Source organism: Leucopleurus acutus (assembly GCF_964270905.1).
Source record: "Leucopleurus acutus genome assembly, chromosome: 17".
NCBI classification, from domain to species: domain Eukaryota; kingdom Metazoa; phylum Chordata; class Mammalia; order Artiodactyla; family Delphinidae; genus Leucopleurus; species Leucopleurus acutus.
The window spans coordinates 75,185,758-75,211,431 of record NC_139159.1 but is presented as its reverse complement, the minus strand read 5'-3'; the positions used below and the strand labels follow the sequence as shown (position 1 = coordinate 75,211,431).

Sequence of the window (25,674 nt, the reverse complement as noted above, 5' to 3'; positions counted from 1 at the left end):
CCACAACTAAGACCCGATGCAGCCAAAAAATAAAAGACCTGTACAAGTATGAGCTGGGAGGACCTGGGAAGCTGTGTTTCCTACCTGGCCTATGATTAAAGGTTTTAACTGACACTATGTTCAGCAAGAGTTGACCTCGTGATGGGAATTTCAAGGAGCATTAATCACCTAGGATGACTTTATTGGTTCCCAGGAAGATAGAGGTGAGGGTTCAGCATCTCCAAGTTCTGGGTGCCCCCACTTAATTGAGAACCTGAGAAAACTCGGGGAACAGAAGCTAGCTTTTCTCTTCCAGGAGCTCGTAAGCCAAAAGACTAAGGAGGCTATTGAGGAAGAGATATGTCAGCTGTCCTCAAATAGAAAGCAGTGTGACACAGGATTAGGACCGTGAGCCTTGTCCGCGTGCAAACCTGGTTTGAAGGAAACTCTGACGTTATGAGCTAGATGGCCCTGGGAAGATGCTGGAGCTCTCTCGGCCACAGTTGCATCATCTGTGAATTGATCTATTAGCAAATTGTTAAAAATGCGCTTAGCTCAGTGTCTGGCATGTAATGAATGTGAAATAAATGTTAGCTCTTATTGTTACTATGAATTTATTATTCAAATGAGTAAAAGGAGGTAGTCATGAAGGAGAGACACCAGCTAGCCTCATTCAGTGTGTTTCCAAGAGGTAGAACCAGGACCAAGAGTTGAAACTTCTCATCAAGTTGTTTCTCTTTGGATCTTTTATCCTCCCCCGCCCCAGAGTTTGCTCATCTTGTATCATAATTTCCTTTACTCGCCACTCTTGATGTACAAATGTCTCTACTTTGCCTTGCAGAATTCTACAATTCCGTCTCTATAAAAAAAAATTCAAGGAGACTTTGAGGCCTTATGACGTGAAGGATGTGATCGAGCAGTATTCCGCCGGACATCTTGACATGCTTTCCAGGATAAAGTACCTTCAGACGAGGTAAGACAGCACACCTGGAAGGATGGTGCTCTCCTGACTGCTAAGGAATTAGACAGAGCCAGGGAGACCTTAGCGCTGAGGGTGAAAGGCATTCAGTAATCCACAGTGCAGGGGAGAAATTTTAAGAACAAACATATTCATCAAACATGGATGTCAAGGCCAACCAACACCAGATCAGACAGGCTGGGAAGAATTTCTATGACATTGACACGGCCAAGATCAACACCCTGATTAGGCCTCGGGGAGAAAAAAGGCATCTGTGCCACTGGCCCCTGACTGTGCTGCTTTGGATGTTGCCAACAAAATTGGGATTACCTAAAATGAGTCCAGTTGACTAATTCTAAATAGAAATTTTCACCCAATTAAAAGTTCATCAAGTGTTATTTATACTAGTGAAAATATGGAAACAGCATTGATTGCCAATTCCCAGTAATTGCCTCCATTTTTGTTAGGCACCTGGTGCTCTACATTTATGTCTCTAATCCCTTATAACCCCCTAAGTATTGCATTATAGCTGCCATCTTACCAGTGATGAAACTGAAGCTCATAGGACGATGGATTTGCCCAAAACTACCCAGCGCGTAGGTGGCAGAGCTGGAAGTCAAACCAGATCCAACTGGTTACAAAACTCCCATTCTCTGTAACATACCACACTGCCTCAAATCTATAAATAGTGATTAAGAAAATAAGGGTACCTGCTCTCATTAAAAAGTTATGCAGCCATCAAATGACATGTTAAAAATGTATATAGTGAGATAAAAATTTGTGATTAGTGAATATATATATGCATAATATGATTACTTATAGTACACTTAGATACTTATATGGACATACGTATGATTATATTTATATATAGTCTACCTAGATCTTGTGATGATATTAACTGTGTTATTTACATACTATGACTACAAAAATGCACACACGTAACGTTTATTCAGAAATATACACAACACATACACACTCTCCCTTACAGGAGCCTAAAGAAAAGAAATAAGACTTCCCCCAAGGGGTTGCCATAGCTCTACTGATGTGATGAGTCCATGTGTGGTTTTATTTCTACTTTTTAAATTTATCAAATCTTCAATGAATTGTAAAAATATCCTTTTAAAAAGAAAAGCATTTAAAACAACTAAAGGACACTTTGATGTCAAGTCATAGAACTGACATCAGGAAGCCAAAGCCCTGAGGCTCATTCCAGACCTGTGTGAGATTTCAGATTGACATGAGTCAGGTCCTCTCTGGACCTCAGTTTTCTCATCTGAAATATTTCACCATTGGGTTGTCCTGCAGAGTTAATAGGACCATCATGTTGAATGAGCTGACCATTAACGATGCTGCTGGGTTGGAAGAATGCTTATTTGTGACCCTCCTTTATCCATAAATGGAATACCAACTGTGACGGCCCAGCACAGTGGCGGGCACACAATCGGTGCTCAATGCCGCCGAGCAAAAGGAGGCGTGAACAGGTTCTGAGCCTAACGTGCTGTTATTTATGCAGTATGTCTCTCTGAGAGGTGGAAGGAGGGAACATGATGTCTAGGACATACCAGCCTCCAGAAATATCAGCCCCTCTTAATGTGCACTGAGTGGACCTTTGCACAGTCATCATGTGTGGTATTTATCAGGCACAGGAGTTTCTGAGTCTTAGCGGGAGGTTGACTGCCTAAGTGGGCTAATCACATAGCCCCAGCCATGCTGATACTGCAGGAGGCCAGAGAGAAAGGAAGGGTGATTTAGTACATGGTGGGGTCACTGGAGGAGCGGTTGGGTTTGCAGAGAGACAGAGTGAGGCATGGCTTCTTCCGGGTGCATGGTCTTAGCGGTCCTAGGCCTGTCATACGCCTTCAAGGCTGCTCCCACACCCTGCCCCTGCCCTAGCCCTGCAACTTGATGAGGGGAGGGGGTGGGGGGGCGTTTGTCTCCTGTTGTGCTCAGGGTGGCGCAGATAGGGAGCTAGTGGCTTGAGCAGAAATGGAAGCAAGGTGTGGGAGCCAGTGGGTGTGGGAGCCAGTGTTGGATCATCCCTCTAATGGTCGGAGAAGCCTGCAAAGCAGCAGAGAAAAGAGAGCACAGCTGAAAACAGAGGCTAGGGTTTAGGAGGAAAAACTCCCTAACCAGGTGTTTTGGGTGGAATAAAAGAGCTGGAAGACCAGATAGGCTGTAGCACACATGACATTTCCTGTAAGAAATAACAAGACACAACTGTCACCCTGTCTCAGTGGTTTGGCTGCCTCTCTCCCCTGGGATAGAGAGATGCTCCCGGTACCCCTGGACCGAAAAAAGATAATGATACATTGAGATTATAAATTCTTATTCTCTTTCTGTCCCTCTGTCTCTGTCTCGCCCTCTCTCTCTCTCTCTCTCATCACCTCTTCCTTTCCCTTTCCCCCTTCCTCTCTCTTGTTTCTCTTCTCCTTTATATTCCAAACCCACAGCTGACTACAGAAGGAAGAGAATGAATTGCTTTCTTCTCTTTTCATGTAAAGCTGTTTTTAATTTAATCCCCTCTCTTTGTGTGCTCTCTTTCAGAATAGATATGATTTTCACCCCTGGACCTCCGTCTACTCCAAAACATAAGAAGTCTCAGAAAGCATTCACCTACCCATCCCAGCAATCTCCCAGGTAGGGCCTATGGTCATGGGCTGACAGGATGTGTGGTACCAAAGCCCACAGAGCATTCCCCAAACCTCAGCTGGGCTCCTTCACGGTGGGGTGAGGTTGCCATTCCCCTAAACCAGATGAAGAGAAAGAGTCTGAAGCCTATTCCGGCCTGTGGCCATCTGAGAGGTTTCTGTACAAAAGACTTGCAGCCCCTCCACCCAGACCCTGTAGGTGACACTGCTTTTTATGGCTATTGAAAATGAAACTAATGGTTTCCTAGTTATAAAATAAGAGGAGACTTATGAGCTTTATTGGAACCGAAAGAATACGTCATGTTGGCAGAGCCCAAGGCACTCCTGGTCAGCTATCTTGGCTTTTCCTGCATCATCACCCACAGAGCCCAAGAAGGAAATCAGATGTCAGGTCCCTGACAACATTGTAACAGGCAGAGCTGTGTCCTTCAACAGAGCAGCTCCGCTGTCCCTCAAAAAATGTTTGAGAATTGTCCTTTGTTAGGTCCTCATGAACAAGGAGCCGTCCTTTAGAACAGCGGTCCCCAACCTTTTTGGCACCAGGGACCGGTTTCATGGAAGACAGCTTTTCCACGGCCTGGGGGTTGGGGGGGGATGGTTTTGGGACGATTCAAACACATTACATTTTTTGTGCACTTTACTTCTATTATTATTACATTGTAATATATAATGAAATAATTATACAACTCACTGTAAGACTGCCAGGAGACGGAGCTCAGGCGGTAATGCGAGCGACGGGGAGCGGCTGTAAATACAGGTGAAGCGTAGCTTGCTTGCCCACCGCTCACCTCCTGCCGTGCGGCCCGGTTCCTAACAGTAGCGGTCCGTGGCCCGGGCGTTGGGGATGCCTGCTTTAGAAAGTCCACTGTAAAAGAAGTGTACACTTCTTTATTCCCCAGTGTCTTCAAGGCAGGTAACATGAGTGAAGGGAGGCAGGCATAAGAAATGTTATGCACCTTATCATAGTAAGGCTCCTTATTATCAAAGAAGGGAGAACGTAAGGAGGATAACATACAGCATCTAATCTTTGGCCTCAGTCCTGGGGATAGAATAGCAAGGGGTGAACGTGCCCCATCCCAAGGAGGTAATTGTTACTTTGTTCTGCTGTTGCTAATTTTACCAATGAAGATCCTCTGTTTCCAGAGAGTCTGATTTCTCAAGAAAAGCTGCATATCCAGATTTCATGTACAATTCCCCATTTCTGAGATGGCTTAAATGTTTAGAACCCTGTGCAAGCCAAGGAGAACACTGGTGGGCTTGGATTCAGCACACAGGCCCAGTGTTTGACATCTGCTTTAATTCAAGATTGCTCAGCCCAAGACAGGCCAGGGTCTTAGCAGGAGTCAGTAGCCTAGAGAGAAAAACCAACTGCCTAGAAGGTGCCAGCCATGAATGGTTTCAAGCAATAGCTAGGTGCCCTGAAAGGTCTCTTCTACGTAGAGCAATATTGAAACTAACTGGAATTTAGGCAGATATGAACTGTGCCTGGCCAAGGAGCAAATGCAGCACACGTCTCCATCCTGTTACCTACGAATAGCATCTTTTGCATCATTTTCCAGATTTCACATCTGTTTCCCAGTCTTAACTAAATGAAACAGATGAAATATTGGAATATTGGTCCCCACTGTGTAGAATTTCAGAGATGAGACAACCCCTCCCCCACTCCATCCTCAACCAGTCGTCTGAGACGGAAAGGCCAAGGAACATAATTTAAAGGAATCAAACACTCTGGGCACAGTTACTAACCTTGACACAGAGCTTCCTAAGAGCACCTTAATATTCAGCTTCAGGACTTCCCTGGCGGTCCACTGGTTAAACTTCACACTTTCCTGCAGTAAACACGGTAAGCATGAGATGTCCCTGTTGAAGACAGGAAAATGCTGGCCTTTCCTGATGCCCATTTGCCTCCAGAGTTGCGTGGCCTCTTCCAGACCACGTCAGCCTGAACACGAGAAGGATAGTTCCAGGGGCCACAGCCCACCTAGCTGAAAGGACCTTGCAAGGCAAAAGTAGCCATCACGATCTTACAGCAATATGGGCTCTTTCCTAGGAATGAACCGTACGTGGCCAGACCGTCCACATCCGAAGCTGAAGACCAGAGCATGATGGGAAAGTTTGTGAAAGTCGAGAGGCAGGTAGGTCCTTCCTTTCTCTCACCAAAAAACAAGTATGTGAAATTTACTTTCAAATGTCATTTTTTTCATAGGGAGATAACATACTTGAGAATCTACCATTCATAAAAGGATCTGGAAATGAAATCGCCGATTCAGCACTTTACTGGTTGGGTGGTCACGTGCAAGTGAATAAATTGTTCTGAGTCTTAGTTTCCTCGTATGTAGAACGGGGATTTTAATACCTCATGAGGTTGCCATGAGGACTAAATCAACTGACACCTGTAAGTTACCTACAGTAGTAGCTGGCACACAGTAAACACTCAACAGATGGTGACTACTGTTACCATGAACTTCATGGTGTTTAAGGAATGTTGGTGACCTTCTCCACATTTATTCGTAATTCTCCTCCTTCCCTGAAAGTTTGGGTCATTGTGTGGCCGGTGTGAAGGGGCCTGGAGGAGGGCAGGCTGTGGGTGGGGTTCATTCAGGGCAGAAAGAAACCTATTCAGTGACAGCACCCTAGGTAGCCCACCTCTCCTCTCTGCAGTAAGGCAGCTTATATTTCAGGATCGTTTGCCCAACTTTACACTAGATAAATGGCACTGTCAGTTTCCCTTAGGATTCCTATCAATCCTTTTATTTTATTCAGAACCTAAAATTGGATCTGTGCAGAAGCAGCAAGAGAAAATTTGAATGATGATTCTTTTTTGGTATATCAAGAACATCCTTTTCCATTTTAAATTTTTAATTTCTCATCTCAGCTCTTCCACTTACCTGCTCTGTGATGTTTGATGAGTTACTTCATCTCTCTGTGCCTCTATTTCCTCACCTGGAAAATAGAGAGAATAATAGTATCCACCTCATAGGGCTGTTACGAAAATTAAATAAGTTAATATCTTTAAAGTGCATACTAACTGCTAGAGAAGTATTAGTTATTGTTAAGGCTTGGGTACCAACTCAGCCATGACGTAGTTCTACGCTTTGTGTCTTCATCTGTAAGAGAGGATGGTAGACCTGCCTGCAGTGCTTCCTGGTGAGTTATGAACTGTCAGGGAAAGAACATGCCATGCACACATGAATGCACACTTGTGTCTGTGCAAAGATTTTGATACGTTCTCAATTTTGTGGGTAGGAACAGATAGATGCAGCTTATCTCAGTGTATCTTCCCCTGGCCTCCAAGACCCCTAGGCAGGGTCTCCAGTTCTGAGCAGCTCAATTCTTGCTAACCACTGCCCTTGTATCTTTGGGGCTTACATCACCAGGTAGGGGAAATGTACACAAACAGTCTAGATGCTTCTGTAAGGGGATGTTTGCAAATCAAGATCTCCCGCTCCTAGACCCAAACGCAGCAGCAAGGCCACCTCCTCCTCGGGTAAAACTTGTCCTCCACCCATCTCTCTGCTTCCGGCTTTCTGGAAAGTCCTTGCCCTGTGTTTTTTTTTTTTTAGATTAGCACGAATCCATGCGCCAGGCTCAAAATCAAGAGGCACAAAATAATTAGCTGTTATGATGATTACGACTTGCGAGAACCCTCTTCCTTTCTGAAAAGTAAATGCTATAGTTCTTCCTCCCGACCAGTAAAACTACCCGCAGGTCCGGAGAAAGCAGCGATTCACGGCTCCTTGTGTTTTCCAGGTTCACGACATGGGGAAGAAGCTGGACTTCCTGGTGGACATGCATATGCAGCACATGGAGCGGCTGCAGGTGCACGTCACCGACTTCTGCCCGACCAAGGGGACCTCTTCGCCAGCTGAGGCGGAGAAGAGAGAGGACCACAGGGAAGCGGATTTGAAAACCATCATGTGTAACGACTCTGAGACCGGCGCCCCCAGCGCTCCCTACAGCGTCCACCAGGTGCCCATTGACAGGGCCGGCCCCTACGGGGTTTTCGCCCACGACCCCGTGAACCTGTCCCGAGGGGCACCCAGCTCTGGAAAGGTTCACGCCACCCTTTCCTCCTCGGCGACCACCTATGTGGAAAGGCCCACCGTCCTGCCTATCTTGACTCTTCTCGACTCCCGAGGGAGCTACCACTCCCAGGCTGAACTGCACAGTCCCTGCTCGGACCGGGTCTCCCCCCAGCAGAGACGCAGCATCACCCGGGACAGTGACACACCCCTGTCCCTGATGTCCGTCAACCACGAGGAGCTGGAACGCTCTCCAAGTGGCTTCAGCATCTCCCAAGACAGAGACGATTTTGTGTTTGGCCCAAGCGGGGGGTCAAGCTGGATGAGGGAGAAACGGTACCTCGCCGAGGGTGAGACAGACACGGACACAGACCCCTTCACGCCCAGTGGCTCCATGCCTTTGTCATCCACGGGGGATGGTATTTCCGATTCGATATGGACCCCTTCCAACAAGCCCACTTAAAAGGGGTCGTGGGCTGGCTCCTCCTTGTAATGTAGACAGACTTTGTGTATAGCTCACTTGCTCTCACACCCGCCATGTACCTGTGAGATCCCCAGTGGCTGCGTCAAACGCGTGCATGTGTGTGGTAGCCCCACCTGGGCTGGGGCTTCTCGTGGCCTTTTTCTCCTCCAGGTGACCACAGTGAAGCCGCTTCCTTTCAAGCATGGTTTGCATGACTTTACACTATATAAATGGTACCGCTAACCTCTTTAGGATACACATTTATCCGCTCTTCTTACTTTGAATCATGACTGGACCAGTACAGGGAGAAATGACTGAGGAGCCGTGCGATGTGTCTGTGTGGTCGTCTGGTTTGGGTTTTGGTTGGGTGAGCAGAGAAAGTCGTTTACGTTGTTTCTAGCGTCACTGCCCCTTTGTGTAAAACAGTCCAACAATTAACCGTTTTCTAAAGCAAGCAAATAATTCTCTCAACAAAAATACATTGCGTACCAGTGACGTCGCCTCCTGAGCTAAAAACGTGGGGGCAGGAACGAGATAGTCATCACATCTTCAAAACCAAGAATTTAAAACATTATTTTATGAAGGAAAGCCTGGGAAAACCTTCCAAAAGCTCTCAAAGGGACCTCACTAAGTCTGTCATTGTCAACTATCACGCCCCGGTTTCCTCATCTATGAAGGGTGGTGGCAGGTGTAACGTGTTGGATGAGTTGTGACTAGGCAGGGAGAAAACACACACACATGCACATTACGATAGTTCCCAAATTACGTAGCCAAAGATAACAGAATTTATCAGCAGTGGGGTGCCCCTCGGGGCAGGGGCTCAGTGCCTTCAAAATGAGGTTCCAATTCACATTCTTCCCCGAGATACTTGTATAAAATATCCATCTCAAATAGGAGCTAGAGTCAAGAGGGCGCACAGAATTATCCAGTCCACATCCTTCCTTGTAAAAATGAGAAAGCTTAGGCCCAGGTAAAGACACATGTCCAGGGCCACTCCATTGTTCCTCAGAGACCTGAGACTCAAAGCCCGGTCAGCTGACTCACTCCAGGCCCTGGTCCCTCCTGCCACGCCACTGCAGTTCACACAACAGGACCGAGATGCCTGTACTCTGTTGTGTGGAAAGCACTCGTGACACTGTTTACCCAGCGGGAGGAGGATGTCTGCTTTTATTGCAAAACATGTTTGTCGGATGCTCTGCATTTTGGCTTCAGAAAAAAGTAGTAATACAAGTGAGCTACAACATTCATTAATATGCAACTAGACAAAATTTCCACAACCATCCATTTTTCCTCCTCTAGATTTTTTTTTTTTTTTTTTTTTTTTTTTTGCGGTACGCGGGCCTCTCACCTCTGTGGCCTCTCCCGTTATGGAGCACAGGCTCCAGACGCGCCGGCTCAGCGGCCATGGCTCACGGTCCCAGCCACTCCGCGGCACGTGGGATCTTCCCGGACCGGGGCACGAACCTGCGTCCCCTGCATCGGCAGGCGGACTCTCAACCACTGCGCCACCAGGGAAGCCCCCTCCTCTAGATTTTTTAAACCACACATAGCCATAAGACTAGCTGAGCTCACTATCCTACTATATAAGCATTAATATGAAGCAGAAGCCATCCTGCTAGGAGATGTTGCTATTCTCTGAAACACACTGATGGAAAAGGTTTCCGTTACGCTTGAGGTAATTAGCTAAATGACTACACCGCAGTGTTACTGTCTCACTCTTTTCATACGTCTAAGCACACATTGTGGATGGTTACCTTGATGACAGGATGTTTGAAATGGCCTAAGCGAGTGTCTCCGTCCCACCGACGCTCTCCCTCGCAGTCTTGTCAAGAGCCATGATGGCTGTGGCAGACGTGATGGTGGATGGTTTCGTCGTTACCTAATGCAGGGATCTCGCACTATATTGGAGAGAGGAGCTCCTTCCTCAGAGATTGGTTTCTTTCAACCTATGTGTCAACAGGTACCATGTGTAAGGCTCAGAGTACAGTAATAATGAAGGGTCAGCCCCTGACTTTAGGGACTTAACAACCAAAGCCCGAAGTCCTTGGCTTTGTGAGGGTAAATAAGAAGTTTTACTTGGAGAGTCCCACGAATGGATGGGTGTTGTTGGCTTTGAAGTCCGAGGTAGGAAATACACAAGAGTGCGCACATACATCAGACGTGAAACCCCCTCCCCCATGGTTTGCCGTTTGACTTTCTGGCTGTCTGAAGGGCAAAGGGCATGTGAGCCTCCTGACCCCCTTCAGTATGGCTGCAAGTGCCACTGGAGTTGATGACCTAAGAAACCTTATGCCCCTTCCTTAGAGTTCGGTTCTTGATTCTGACCTTCCTGGAATCTTTTGTCAAAAATGATTGAGCCATCTAACATACCAATTATTTTTCTAACTTATTAATATTCTTGCAGAACCTACTGGCCTCAGTATCTTACAAATAGAGGCATTTTCCAAGAACTCAACGGAGTTCCCAGCTGGAAGAGTGAGACTTTCTCATCCTCAGGTTAAAAATAGTTACCATGGCTCCAAAGTTAGAGGATTACCTTAGGTTCTTTTAGTAACTGATGGGCAGGGATTGGGTTTGTGTCGATTACATACCTCCAATGCAGTATGTTGTCTTTATCAGTGTAGACCAAGGCAAATTACATCTTCATGAATGAATAAATGATAAGAATCTTAAGAGCTGTTCTTTCCCATCTAAGAAAACAAAAAAGAAAGAAAAATCATCTAGAATATTCTTTGATATTCCTTTAAAAAAAAAAACACATTCCAGAAATGCAAACCAAACCTACTCAGGTTGCCTGCCCACAGACGACATCATCAACATGGCAGGCATTGATGAAGTAGAAATTCAGAGTCTGGGATTAAACATAAGTTATTAGGAGAAACAGTGTGTGCTTCCACAAACCTCTTTTTGTCAAACAAAAAACCAGCATGATGAAATAATCCAACAGAATTGGTAAATAACACAGCCCAAGATCATTCTACTTCAGATAAACCAGTGGTTCTGAAGCTTGCCCAGGAAATTGCAATAGTTTCAGCAGAACTCCATGAAATAACGGCAAATGAAGGATGATTTTCTCAAGGGAATCCTATTGGGCTGAGAAGAAAATACTTGAGATCAATTTTGAGTTTTGACTATCAGAGACTAACTAGCACACAAGCAAATACTGAAAGTTTTTTTGTTTTTTTTATTGTGAGAGGAAAAGAAAATCAAATTGAGAAAGTTCTATTCACTAACTGTGTTTGTTCTGGAAACTGAGAGATTAGACTTACGAGACATGGCGTTGATATTATAAAGCTCTAGTTGTCATGAAAACATAGCCGGAAAACCCCAAGGTATACACTGTACATCAAATGAGCTCATTAATCAATAGTATGCATTTAATGCCTATTTTGTGCAGGACAGTTCCTAGACACTGTAAGTTGAAAGAATAATTACTTATAGAAAATGTTAACGTAACAGGAGCTACTCAAAACTGGCCAAGATCATCGTCATAATTCCACACCACTCTAATGAGCGCGATAAAAATGTTCCTTTGGTTATTCATTTACAAGATTTATTAAGCACCACTGTCTTCTAGGCACTGCACACTGCACCAGAAATTCAGAGATAAGAAAAATACAGACTGCTGTCAAAAAGCTAGGAATCTGGTGGCCTTGGATTATTAAAGGTCCCTTTAAATTATGTCTACCAGAAGTGGAAAGAACCTGATTTCATCTCTGCAGACAACTATACAGACAGGAATGCTTCCTAGGCTGGAATCAGTGAGAGACTGAACATGGAAGAAAGTGAAAGCAAAACTTCTGCATCAAAATCGTAATGACCCCATCAGCTCAGGGAAGGCTGACTGGATTGTAGGGGGACTTTGAGTTTGCGTTCAATGCTTTAGACATTATAGCTCCAGACAAGCTGTGGAAGAAGGAGTTTCTGGAGTATCTAGAAGGTTCTTGGAGAAATCAGCTTTTTCTTCCTCTCCAAATCCCTACCATGATTGAGACCAGGCAAGGAGCTGAGCTACTTCCATTTCATTGTGTTGACCAAGAGAAGCTTATAGTAAAGACCAATATACAGCATCTATTTGAAGAGAAAAGTGTCACTCTGCTTCTGGAAACCTGCACATCAGATTCTCCTGGGGCAAGAGAATAAATGTGTCCAGTGTCCTAAGAAGCCAACAGCACTTTGGAACGTGCACCCCAGGCTTCCTCCAGAAGATGCCCCATAGGTACTCTTCACCCCAGGCTTCCTCCAGAAGATGCCCCATAGGTACTCTTCGTTTTCCTTGAATACATATCCAGGGCACCTAGAACCCCAAGGATTACCTTTGCTTTCTGAACCCTGGGCATCCTGAGGAGTCTGCCCATGTCCTCACTTATCTTTGAAGGCTTGCTTGTTTCAGGATGAACTTTTAAACAGACTGTAAGTCCTTTCTTTGTATTCAAATCAACCCAAAGTTCTTGTGTTACTGATATTACACTATTTAAAACTGAGCCAACAGTCCCCTAAATCAGGTAGCAGGTATCACGATGCCCAGGTCAGAACATGTAAGGAACCAGCCTATCTGCATAGCTTTAGTGCTTTAGGAAACCAGTAATGAAAAATACCAAAGAGCTCGGAAGGATATAGAGATGCCCTGGATGAAAATTTGACTTATATTCAAACGTCTTTGGCTTTTCTGACGTGTTTTGATTTTCAAAGACACAATCCATATAGATAAAGCCCCTACTACAATGACTGCCATATCTGGGGTACTGTTATTCGTGTTCTTTTTTTACGGCATGTATGGACGCCATTGCCTGAGTCTTGGTATTACTCATGAACTCTAAATTTACACTAGAAAATCTTTTTCAGAAAAAGAGTGGTGAAGATACAATCCCAATTTTTACACGACAAAATCAGGCACTTTCACAATTGCTATTTAAATAAGGACATCTCTAGAAATAGAAATGCTTACTTTTTCCATCAAAATAAGGAAGAGCAGGAATGTCGGAATGAGGAGAGCAAGACTGTTGGGTCCCAGTGGTTGGGCTGTGGCAGTTCCATGGGACACACTGTACCAGATACTGCCCCGTTGTCTCGAAGGATGATGTGTAGGAGGTAAAGCTAAATAGAAGGAATAATTAAATATAAAGAAATGAGTGGTTTCAACGAGGAAATTCAACCGTGCCATGATGTCTGTCAGACAAATGCTAGCAATGAGTGGAGAACTTTCAAGAAAGAGTTTAAGTTTGCTGAAACCCTCCTCAGGGGGATTGGTTCCCAGCTTTGAACAGCCTCAACTCTGGCATCCCTGCAGGAAACTGTGCTTTATTATCATAGACACAGGGAGGTATAATTTCATAGATTCATAGATGCTCAGAGCAAGAAGAGACCTTAATTACCCAGACCACCTCTCTTTTTATATCAGGAAGCAGAGGCTCAGAGCAAAGGGAGTCACACTTAGTCGATCAGCAATTAAATGAGTGACTGTGTAGCAGAATCTAGAGCTCAGGTCTCCTAACTCCTGGACCAGATGTTGGAGATCAAAAGCTAAAATACCCAGTGAGAATAAAGTATTTCTGTTGAGCCCAGGAGATGAGAGAGAACTTCCTGGTCCACTGGAGAAACTGCAAAACCAGACACATGTGTCGGGACATCTTCCCATCTCTGGAATATGATTGATGATCCCATGCCTTGAAAGATGGCATCGCTCTTTCTTCCAAAATCCTGCTGTGTTCCAAAGCTGCAGACATACCACTGCTGCTGTGTGTGGTTGAGAAAAGGAATGAAGAAGAGCACTCCTCCCCTCCGCTCCCCTGACCTCTCCCCCAAGCTTAGACTGGTTCAGTTCTTTGGTCCATCGCTTGGACTCATTCAGCTCCAGAGTGATGCCTCAGGTTATATCCTTACCTAGAGGCCAAGTTACCAGGATTTCTCCTTGAAAAAAATGTATGGGCTTGATTTTAGGAAATGGGATGTGATTTCTTTGGGGAAGTATATGACCCCAAGTCAGCAGGTCTACTGAAGTTGTCCCTTTGCCCTGGGATCTCTGGGTCCCACCTGGGCACAGCCTGACTCCTCCTGCTTTGTCCCAGAGAACGTCTGTCTTGGTCATATCACAGCCAGGTATTCTAGTCTTCACCAAAAGCTACAAAGAAGCAAACAGGATTCAACTGAAGATATCTGATGTTCCTGTAACTAGAAAATTATTTTAGGAAGTCACCAGGCCTCCATTGGCTCAAATGAGGATTTCCATAGTTGGTTTCCACTTATATTGTGCTTGGGATAGATTTTCCAGAATTTGGCAGGGCTCCTCTTGTTAAAGCTAGTAGCAGGATGTTCAGTTCTCCTGAGTCAGGAGCTCCTAAGAGATAGAAAGGTGGTCAAGTTCTTGGATGGCAATAGGTGACCCACTGACTTTAATGACTGTCATTCTGTCAGCCTTCACATAGCACCGTTCTAAGGTTAAAATAAGTGTCAGAGGGAAATAAGTCAAAAAATAAGGGTCTATGTAAGAATAACCTGAGTGTGACTTATAATTAAGTGGTCAAAAGCCTTGCCCAGGGGTTAGGAATATATTTGCAATTCCTCTTAGACTTGTCAGATGGACTCTACAATTTGTTGCCTGAGAGTAACGCAAAATGAGAGCACGTTTCGCTTCAGTGTTCTATTCTCTTCCTCTGTCCCCAAGACTGAGTTCAGGGAAGGGGAGGAGAATTCACCCTAAGCTCTCTTTATGGGCAGCAGGTGACGTCATAGTTCTCTCTCTCTCTCTCTCTCTCTCTCTCTCTCTCTCTCTCTCGACTTCATGCAATCCTCATCACAACCCCACTGAGGCGGTATTACTGTTTCCATCTTATAGAAAGCTGAAGCTGAGAGGGAGAAGCCGTTAACCAAAACCCATGTACCTCCAAAGCCCATTCTTCCTCCCCACCCCAAGTCTCCCAGGTCAATAGAAATGCTCCCAAATCATGCCTTGCGGGCTTCCACAAAGCCTTGCCCTCCCACACCCCATCACCTTTAAGTAAAATGATTACAGTCCTGTTGGTTCCCTGGAGAGAAGAGTGATTCTTGCATTGACTGTTCCCCTTGCTATTCGGTGGGTTCTGTCTGCTCCTTTGCGTGGTTTCATGATCCAGCTGTCGGCGGCAGAGAATAATGCCACATCAATTGTCCATCTGGTTCATGTTGGAATCCATCAGCTCCGGGAGTTTGCTGTGGCTACAGATTATCCCACAAGTGCCCCGTGTTCTTTGCCCCCAAGGATTTCCTTTCATTGTTTTAACCAAGCAAGTTCAAATGTCCCTCCTGACTAGTCTTTTGTCTCTAGACTGTCCCTTTATTTCAGAGCTTAGAGATCCTGCAGAAACAGGTGAGTCTTCAAAAACATCCTCTGGGAGGCCAAAGGCTCAGGACAGTTGTGTTTCTCTTTCTCGATATGAAAAGATCAAGGTTCCCAGTGGAAGCCAACCTGATCTTCTTTTCCCTCTGAATCCTTTTCCAAGGGAGGGGAGCGCAGCTCCACCCTCCAAAGTTCCTGTGAGAGTTCAGAGTCCAGGTGGGAGGCCAAGTTCCAAGACTGGCAGCCACCTTGTTGTCGAGTGTCAGAGGCTTTGCTGTTGGAGATGTGAGGTGGGCCCTGCCCCATCTTGAAAATCCCCTTAGAAAGATGCACCAACTTCATCAGATTAGTCAATCATTCCCTGTTTTAAAGAGGAAGACGCCTTCCACATTGCTTCCAATGGGGTACGGCTATTCTTCTTTCTCTTTTTTCTCTTTGTGATGTAGCAGCGATGGAAAACACCAATCTGAAGAGCAAGCTGAGGCTTCCAGTGACATGAATCCGTTGTTTCTGATTTTGGATTGTATTTTCTTTAACCCCCTTTTACGGCATAGAATTCTGGTGCCTTGCCCCCTGAATTTGCCTCCATGCTACAGTAGGCTCTCTTCACGTTCTGGCTTACATGGGAACACAACTCTTCCACAAGTGGCCTTTCGTGCTGTTTATAATATGATTTCCTGTAATTTTTAAACTGTATGTGTAATTTATATTCTGGCTCTGTCCAATATTTGAACAACTTTAATAAGTTGATTTCCATATATATTATGCAAACAATTCTTACCTGATTTTTTATGTTCTATCTTAAAACAAATAAATACCGCACCACTTATTAATAAATAGACATTTCAATGATCGTGTGGCAAAATGTCCTTTGCTTCATTAGCAACACAGAGCGACAAGGAAAGAAGTTCATTATTAGTTGCGGGCAGGAGGAATAGGACGGGATTTGGGTATGTTTGTAAGAAGTGGTTGAGACGCAGAGAATAAAGACACAAGAAAGGAAACATAATTCAATGTTTTCACAGCTACAAAGTGCACGATGTGGATTGCACACCTCCTTAATAACAGCCACTATACAGGTTGTAGATGTACAGACTTTAGTAAAACATTATCTAATCGTTAGTTTTAAGACATTATTACTCCATTTTTATAGGTGAGAAAATTCAGACCCAGAAACATAAAAGACCTGCCCAAGGACAGACATTCATAAATGAACAGTCACAAGTAGGGCCCAGGACCATCTACCCCCAAGACTCATGCCACTTTCTTTGGAGAAGCTTCCCCTCCTAGACCATGTTGGGGGGAAGACTCAGAGTGAACGTAAGTCAACAGAGAGGAAATTAGTAAGGCTTATATCAGATGGCCTCTCTCTGTTGTCAGTACAGCAGGAAGGGATGTTTTCTCATGAGAAAGAGGGAGTTGGAGCAGGGAACCTTGGGAGAGTTACTTAACCTTTCTCTGTCTTGGTTTATCATCTGTAAAGTGGGGAGAAAACTGTGTGCCTTGAAGGGTTATTATCCTAGCCAAGGATCTGGCACTCAGCGCATGTTCAGTGAATGACAGCTTTTGACTCTATCCTGTACCCACACGCCTGGCTGCCTTAATTTGGGTTTCCGCAAGAATAGAGACAGAATGTTGGAAGCAGATAGTATATGTGGAAAGTGATCCCAGAAAACACAGCTGAGAAAGATTGGAGAGACTGGAACAGGGAGGGAGAAAAGCCAGTGAAGAATGAGCTAATCCTTGTGGGTAACTGGGCTCAATTCCACCAGGAGCCCCCTGAGAACCCATGTGAAATACACCAGAGAATCATTGCACCTTGGGACAGGCATCTGGGGCATTCATCCACGGAGCTCGGTTCTTCCCTGGTTGAGAGTTGCCCCTGGGATATAAATTCCCTCCTCTGTCAGTTTTCCTGTGCTACAGCCGAGCAAGCTCCCAGGTGCAACAGCTCTAAGGCAGAGAAGCAGAGAGACGTAGCCAGAGGAGCTGTCTGCCTGCTGTGACCTGTGTACCGTGACCACAGGTGAGCTCGCAGCTGGGCAGAGGGAAAACAGCATGGCAACATGAGCATCTGGTACATAAGCCCACTTGAAAACCCTACATACACACAGGGAAGCAAAAACCCAGCCAGGCTGCCACAAATCACTCTGTAAGTCAAAGGACAAAGTTGGCCAACACTGGACAAGCTGGCCGTGGTGCCCATGAACTTGTTCATTATTAAAACAGTGCCTGTAACCACTAGGAAGCAGGGTAGAAGGTCTGCTAGAAGATCAGGTCCACATTTGTCATTGTGAAGACCTGGGGCTGACAGGTGAGATGAGCATCCACTCAGCAAACATATGTCCCTCCCCCAATAAAACATACCCACCTCCGGTCTCAGATGACTGCATGACAGACAGAAAAAGAGCCTACAAATTATATCCCTGAGAAAATCCCTTTCCATCTGCACAAATGGAGCAAAAGCCCATTCATAACCTCGCAGATCCTCCTGGGAGCCAGTTACTGTCCCTAACAATGTCCGCTTCCAACAATGAAGCTTTCAACAATGAACAATGCCGGGCATCCAGGTGACCTGAGACCCTGTGGCTTCCCCACACTGAAGACGTGTAAGGTGTCTCCCCTGAGAAGAGTCCAATTGTCCTTGTATCCTGCCTCCATATCAAATATGAAAACATTGCCAGCAATTTATCTTCTGGCTCCGGGCAGGTCAGCCCCAGGCCAGTGGAGGGCAGGTGGAGTTAGCAGAGAGAAGCAGAAATGAAATTAGGAAGTAACAGAGGTCAGGTCATGAACAGCCTCCTGGGTCATGATAAAGACATTTGCTTTTACTCTGAGTCAGACAGGAAGTCATGCAGGGCTTTGAGGAGAGAGGTGAGAAGATCTGACGGATGCTAACAAGGGGTTCTCTAGCTGCTGTATTGAGAATACACTGAACGAGGCAAAGGCAGAGGCAAGGAGATTAATCAGGGACACGACTGTATTAGCAATAATCCAGGTGAGAGCCAAGAGTGGCTTGGACCAGGGTGATGGAGGTGGTGAGAAATCTTAATATTTAGAATCTAGATACCTTTTAAGAGTAGAAATGACAGCTATATGTATACATATATCCCCTCCCTCTTGGATCTCCCCCCTCTGCTGCCCCTTCCCACCCATGTAAGTCACCACAGAGTACCGAGCTGAGCTCCCTGAGCTATACAGCAGGTTCCCACTAGCTATCTGCTTTACACATGGTACTGATTCACTTCATTGCACAGCAGAAACTAACATGACACTATAAAGCAACTATATCCCAATAAAAATAATTTAAAAAAAGAATCCAGCCACAGACAATTAAAAAAAAAAAGAGTAGAAATGACAGGATTTTCTGATAGACTGAATGTGAGATGTGGAAGAAGGAGAAAAATCCAGGAAGATTATGCAGTATTTTATTTGAGTACCTGGAAGAATGAACGCATCATTAATTGAGACGGGAGTAGATTAGGGAAGGGGCAAGTTTTTGCAAAAGGATGTGAATTTGGCTTTTTAAATGTTAAATCTGAGATGCACATGAGGCATCTAGTGGAAATGTTCTGTAGAGAGCTGAGTGTGGAATTAAGATTATTTAGGGCTGAAGGTACCTATCTATCTATCTGTCTGTCTGTCTATCTATCTATCTATAGATTTGACAAGTTATAGATAACCTTTAGAACCATGAGACAAGATGCGATCCCCAAGTGAACAAGTATAGAGAAAAAAGAGGAGACGCCTAAAGACTACACCCAGCAACCTCAAGAGGTCAAGGAGACGAGGCAGAACCAGCAAAAGAGGCTGAGCAAAAGCAGCTGATGACATAGAAGACGATCAGAAGAGTATGGCGTTGGCGATGCCAAGCGCAGACCTCATCTCATGGAGCGAGTGACCTATTGCAGGCGCGGAGTGCCACTGAGAGGTCGAGTGAGCAGAGCAGTTAGCCACATGGGAGTCATGGAGACCTTGACAAAGGCGGTTTGGGTGGGGTGCTGCCGTGATGCCTGATTGGCGTGGCCTTGAGAGAGAGGAGAGGAGAGGAATTGGGGGCATTGAGTAGGGACAACTCATAGTGACCATCTTAAGCATACAGTTCCATGGTATTGAATAAATTCATAACAGTGTGAAACTATCCCTAACTTCCATCTCCATAACTCTTTCCTTCTTGTAAAATTGAAACTCTGCACCACCCATTCAAGAGTAACTCCCCATTCTCCTCCCCCCCCCACCATCCCTGGCAACTACCATTCTACTTTCTGTCTCTATGATTTTGACTATTAGGTACCTCGTACAAGTGGAAGCCTGCAGCATTTGTCTTTTTGTACCTGCATTTTTAAGTACAAGGAAAATGAGCCTCAGAGAGGTCAAGCAGTTTGCCCAAGGCCACACAGCTAGCCAGTCACTGAAGCAGAACCAGGGCTGTGGCTTTTGTTCCTGCTGCTTCATCCGGAAATGTTACTGTTAGCACAGTAGGTATATTTCACAAGAATCGACCGAAAGTTCAGAAATGCAGTCTTTCTAGGCAGACAATGGGTAACGATTCTCAAATGTCTACCTTGAACCAGGTGCCGTAAGCCCTTTCCTTACGACCATTCTATCCTTCTGACAGCCTTCTGCGGTGGCTACTATCGCGATCTTCATTTCCTAGATGAGAAAAGTAACTTGGAGGTAACTGATCTCCCTAAACTGAAATGTCCAGGCCAGGAGGGCAGGGATCCCGACTGGCTTATTTGGAGCTGAGCCCCCAGCACCCTGAAAAGGTCTGGCACACAAACAGCTCTCCTAGAACATTCCCATAGACAGTGTTTGGTCCCTGCCTCGTTTTCCGACAATATCCTCACTGTCCCCCACCTCCTGCATGGGTTCCAGCCGGCCTGAACCACTGTAGGTGCTGGGGAGGCAGGATGCTTGAGGTACAAGGGTACCTGCCCTGAAGGTACACACATACACACAACCTACTGAGGGAGACAGACAAGCAAAGAGATCATCCCAATAGAGCACAAGAAGACAAATACAAAAGTATTACCCTTAATGGGATGGGAGGGTGTCAGAGAAGGCTTCCTGGTGACGGGGAGGTCTGAGGTGAGAATAAAAGGATGAGGTGAAGTTTGGGGTGTGGGTAGCTGAAGGGAGCATATTACAGCCAAAGAGATCTTCACACGTGGATAACGAAATTCAAATTTATATCATTTTTACACATCATGAAATACTCTTCTTCTTTTGCTTCTTTACAACCGTTTAAAAATGTAGAACCATTTTCGGCTTTATAAGAACAGGCAATGGGGCCAGGCTTGCCCACCCTGCTAAAATTCACGAGCAACCCCTAGCCGGTTCTTCAGAAGACTTGCACTGCCTCACAGGACAGGTGATGCTTGGCTCACAGACCTTTACAGCAGGAAGGGGAAATCATCACCCTGTGATCCTGTTCTGCTCCTTCAATACATGTAATTACTGTCAGAAGAGGTTTCCCATCCCACGTTGAATCAGTGCTTTGTCATTCTGTTCACGGACAGCAAAGGCATTTTTCTCCAGTGGAGGTGATCCGGTTTCACCGCTGTGAATTCTTGGTAGGATGATTGTTCCATTTTTTTTCCGGGGGACTTAAAGCAAAGCCATCAAGCCTTTCCCCACGTCCACCCTCTGCATCTCTCACTAAGAACTCATATAAACCCCACAGCTCTGACTTAGCTGTTAATCTTTCAGGCTGCTTAAATTCTTTGAAGTCCTTTATCCTGCTCGGGAGACAGGTAAGTCACATACCGTAGAGATTTGCAAACCCTTCGGTTCCCTCTACTCCCCAAAGCATGAAGCCAGATAAGAAATGCATCTGCTCTAATTCCCAAACTCTGGGCTCCTGGTTGCCGAATGATAGGAGAGGAGTTTCTATCACCCAATCCCTTACTCTGCACTTAAGCTAACACTCACCCCTTGATCACAGTCTGTTTCTTTCCATTTTTTCCCTTAAGCTATCGATTAGCATCTTAATGCAGTCCTCAGCCGGGAGGATGGCTTGTCCTCACATCTGTGATAAAGGAAACATGATCTTTAATCCAAAGAATTGGAATGAGAAGAAAAGAATGCCCTGAAAAATGGCTGGCAGCAAGGCAACGGCTCAGAAACTATACTTTCTCAGAGACCAATCAATCATGGATTTTGGCGGCAAACAGACCAGGATTCCACTCCTGGCTCTTTGAGCTGCGTTCCCAGGGGCCGGTTGCTTGCCTGGGCCTTGCTTTCCTCCAACTATAAAATAAGGATGATAACCCCTAAGTGGGGTTACTTCCAGGACCAGTAGATATCATATGTAAAATTCCTGGCACCTCAGATAGTCAAGAAATAATAGATTCTTTGCTTCTTTTTCTGAATGAACTGTTTTTGAAAAACCAGAACCTCCCCTTTCAGTGTCTCCCCCGGGCAGTGGAGCTGACTGCCCGGGTGTACGGCCTTAGGCCTCTGGGTCCTCCTCACAGAGAGGGAGATGGTCCTCACTAGGAAGGATGCTGAGTGCAAGTGTTATCTCCAGATTCTTGGATGCAATACCATAGACCTGAATGTCACTTCCACAAGACTCTTAGGTAAGCAAAGCTCTCTCTTTTATTAAAAGAGAGAGCTTGTGCACAAGGGAGAAGGTGGAAGAAAGTGGCAGCTCCCTGAGAGGGGGCGAGTTGCTTTTATAACAATAGGGAGGGTTTGTCTCATCATCACTGGTTAACTTCCAGAAATCATCAAACTTCTTTGATCGGCACCAGGTGGCTCCATGGTGGCTGTCGGGAACAGGGAGCGCTTTGGTGAGGGAAAAGGAGTGCTTGAGAATTTTCTGCAAGAAAACATTGGAACAGATAAGGTTAAAATTGATACCTGAGCTTCTTGTCTTGTGGCAACTAGGTATACTCCTTAGTGTACCAGAGACAAAGTTAATCTTGTACTCCTGTGAGCCTGGTTTTTGTCTCTGGGACTCAGGACCCCAGAGCCTTTGTTCTTTTGCTTCCAAGGCCCGTTTGGCCCAAGGTCTTCCCCCAGTCCTTTTTCAAAATGGCTGTACTCTTGTCTTCCTGTCTCAAGTGCGCCGTTACAATGTATTGAGAACATGCTGCTCTGACTGTGGCTGGTCCAAACAAGATGGACTTCAGGGTGAGTTTTGACCCTGACACTGGCATTATCATTATTCTGTATCTGACTGGCCATCTTTTGGCTGCAAAGTCCAGTGAGAAAGGTAGGTTTCCTTGGCAGGCTAGACTAGCCTTTGTTGATTGGTGATCCCCATTAACTGGAAGTGATACAATGTTTAATTAAGGCTCCAGCAGCTTTGTTCTGACCACTCACATTTCCAGCTCCAGGGCTACTGCCAGTCAGACACAGACAGACTGTGAATCCATTTCACAAGCCTCTTGGGCTGATTCATGGATCACGGATCCCAACGACACTTCTCAGCGCTTCTCCTGGGAGTGTGACCGGACTTCTTACCCTTCGACCCACCAAAATGCTTTGAAATAATCATCAATTCTGTTTGTTTCCAACCTCAGGTCCTTTGGGGCACTCTGGGCTGGTATTTTGAAGGGCAGGAGAACAGAGCAGAACATGGTAAAAAAAGGACACAAACTTTAGTGTCTGGGAGACCATGGTTCAAACCCCAGTTCTCCCACTTAGAGCCACGTGACCACGAGTAAGGGGCTCTCCCACCGATCCCCGGGGCCCTCTCTCGTATAACTGGAGTATCTCATGGGATGCTTGAGAAGGCAAAATAACAGAGATGACAGCCAGAAGTAGAGATTCGGCAAATTATACTGTTGGAGAGGAAAAAACAACTGTGTCCTCCACCCTCTTAGGTTCAGTATCTGGGGCTCTGCAAATTGAAATGACAAAACGATTAACAGGAAAAAAGGTTTATTTCATATACATATGGGATGGAAGCACCACAGAAATAAATGAAAACCTCAAAAAGGTAGTCAGACCCTGAAGCTTCTATATCATTTTAACAGAAGGATGTTAAGTTTGTGGGGAAGTGACAAGAAATAAAAAGGGTTTTGAGTTTCTGGGGTGCTAAATCGTGGAAAGGTAAATATATGGGGAAATGAGTGGAAGCTAAGAGTTATTTTAGTAAGGTTCTTTTGTGCAGTCCCATCTCGGTGCCAACTTTCCATTCCCTTCATGGCCATAAGACTCCCCCTCCCGCCAGGAAGGAGAATTTACGGCAGACCTGCTCTTAGTCGGAGAGCGGAGGCTCCAAGAAGGCTTCTTTCTGCACCTGTTGATTCTCAACGGGCTTTAGATCAAAATAATCCATATGCCTAAGTGGTATATTTGGGGGCAGCATATTTTGACCCCACTGAGTACGTTATTATCGTCATTGTGTCACTACATGACTAGCTTTTATGCCAGTGTCACTGGCTCTTTATTCAAAAATAGCCATGGGAAACAACAAGGCCCGACTGCAGAGCACAGGGAACTATATTCAAATGCCTGTGATACACCAGAATGGAAATGAATATGTATAACTGAATCACTTTGCCACACAGCAGAAATTAACACAATACTGTAAATCAACTATACTTAAAAAAGAAAGAAAGAATAAAAAAATGGCCATGGGAAATGCAGTGAAATAATGATGACTCCGTTTCAGAGGAAATTTTTGGACCTCTGATGCAGTCTTTGTAAGATATAACTTTGAAGACTGTAATTCCATCCATATGGGGAATATGGATGGAAGTACAATTCTCTTTCCTACTCTTGGAGTACCACCATCTTTCGAAGTACCAACACTTTTATTTATTTGTTAAGAATTTACACAGCCTTTGCTCTGCACCATATACCATTCACTGTATTTTATAAATATAACAGCCTTGGGTGAGGAAACTAAGACAGAGAGAGGTTTAATAACTTGCACAGCAGGAGTGACCAAACCAAGGAGCAAAGCCAGGCAGCTGGGCTCCAGGGTCTGTGCTTGTAACACCAATGCCATGAGCTCAACAAAGATTTTTTGAGTGAATGCAGGTTAAGTATCTAGAGCCAGAGGGCATTCAAGATGCAAATCAAGTGTGTGAGACCCTACCTAACTCCTGCTCCTTCCTCTGCCCTAGTGTCCCACGGTGGCCCAGGCTCTTAAGGGGGACTTTGCCTGCCCATGATGACTGGTGTTATGTACCGAGCACCTATATGTGCCAGGCACTGGGTTAAGTACTTTAGGTTCATTATCTTAAATCCTCACAAAGACCTTATGAGCTAGGTTCTCTTATCCCCATTTTGCTGATGAGGAAAAACAAGCTTCCAAGAGCAGACAGATTTATGAGAATGGGAGGACTCCAAGGAAGGACCCCCCAGCCTTGTGAGGCCTATCTCTGTCCAGGGTGACATCCAGAAGAAACACCACTGAAGTATCTACCGATAATTAAAAAGCACATTGAAACGTTTACGAGGATCTTTCAAGAAAATTCCAAAGGTGGTTCTATGCCTAATGGGTAGCAGAACTTCTTAAAATATAATTTTCCGTGAAGATGCTCAATTCCTGAGACAATTTTCACCCCAGCGCACTTTCTCTTGACATTTCTCCTCTTCCCCAAGTCACCTTCCAGATCTATTCCGTTCTCTACCACTGGCAAATTTCTACTCTTTTCAAATCAAGTCTGCGCAGCCCCTATTAAATGGGTAATACATGAATACCTACACATCAAGATTGTGTAGTTATGACGTGACAGTGTGCGTCAGGCAGCGTTCTGCGTGGTGTCTGGCACACAGAAAGCACTCGATAAATTTTCACCATCCTTCCTATTAGTCTCAGCTTTGCGGCTTTTAACTGTCATACTGATTCTGCGCAGCAAATGCCCAGGTGAAAGCCTGGCACACAGTGCTGCAGTGAAGGAAAGAGAGTGTGAACACTCAAGTGCACGTGTGTATTAATATTATTTTCTTATTTATAAGCAGCAGGGATGCTGTATTTGAAGGGTACTTTCCATCTAAACAGCGGGAAAACCCACGGAAGAGACACTGATTCTCCCTGAGTATGCACGCACCCCTCCCGGACTTCCTGCAGTTATTCAGGACCACATGAGTAATTCTGGTGGAGGCTGTACATGAATGTAAGCGTGTCACTTCCTGCCAGAGCATTTAAGAGTTGGTGCATAATCCTCCAGGTCTCTCCCTTCCCCTGCCACTATGAGTCAATGACTAAGGAGGCCACAGGGATGGAGACCTACAAGAACGGGGAACCTCCATCAGCCAGGGCCCCTGAGTGAGTGAGAAGGGCAGTTCCCCACCAATACACAGAGGGTACAGACTATCAACAA

At 45.3% G+C, this 25,674-nt stretch overlaps 2 protein-coding genes across 3 annotated transcripts in view; one reads left to right on the top strand and one right to left on the bottom strand.

Moving 5' to 3' along the window:
- KCNQ3 (potassium voltage-gated channel subfamily Q member 3) overlaps window positions 1-8,070 on the top strand; it is a gene marked incomplete at both ends in the record, with an annotated part of 289,299 nt that extends 281,229 nt beyond the window's left edge. The window contains 4 exons of the mRNA XM_082858910.1: window positions 821-952; window positions 3,482-3,574; window positions 5,636-5,720; window positions 7,336-8,070. Of these exons, the coding sequence (XP_082715036.1) occupies window positions 821-952; window positions 3,482-3,574; window positions 5,636-5,720; window positions 7,336-8,070 (1,045 nt within the window). The remainder of the gene's footprint in view (window positions 1-820; window positions 953-3,481; window positions 3,575-5,635; window positions 5,721-7,335) is intronic.
- Window positions 8,071-9,865: 1,795 nt separating this feature from the next.
- The window catches only part of EFR3A (EFR3 homolog A), a 181,337-nt gene continuing 165,528 nt past the window's right edge, over window positions 9,866-25,674 (bottom strand). The window contains exons 29-30 of one of the 2 annotated variants that reach the window (XR_014326874.1): window positions 10,662-10,760; window positions 9,866-10,016 (exon numbers count right to left, since the gene is read on the bottom strand). The gene's annotated coding sequence lies outside the window, so the exon portion shown is untranslated. Of the gene's footprint in view, window positions 10,017-10,525; window positions 10,761-25,674 lie in introns of those variants that run through there. The other variant, XR_014326875.1, reaches the window with a different exon arrangement.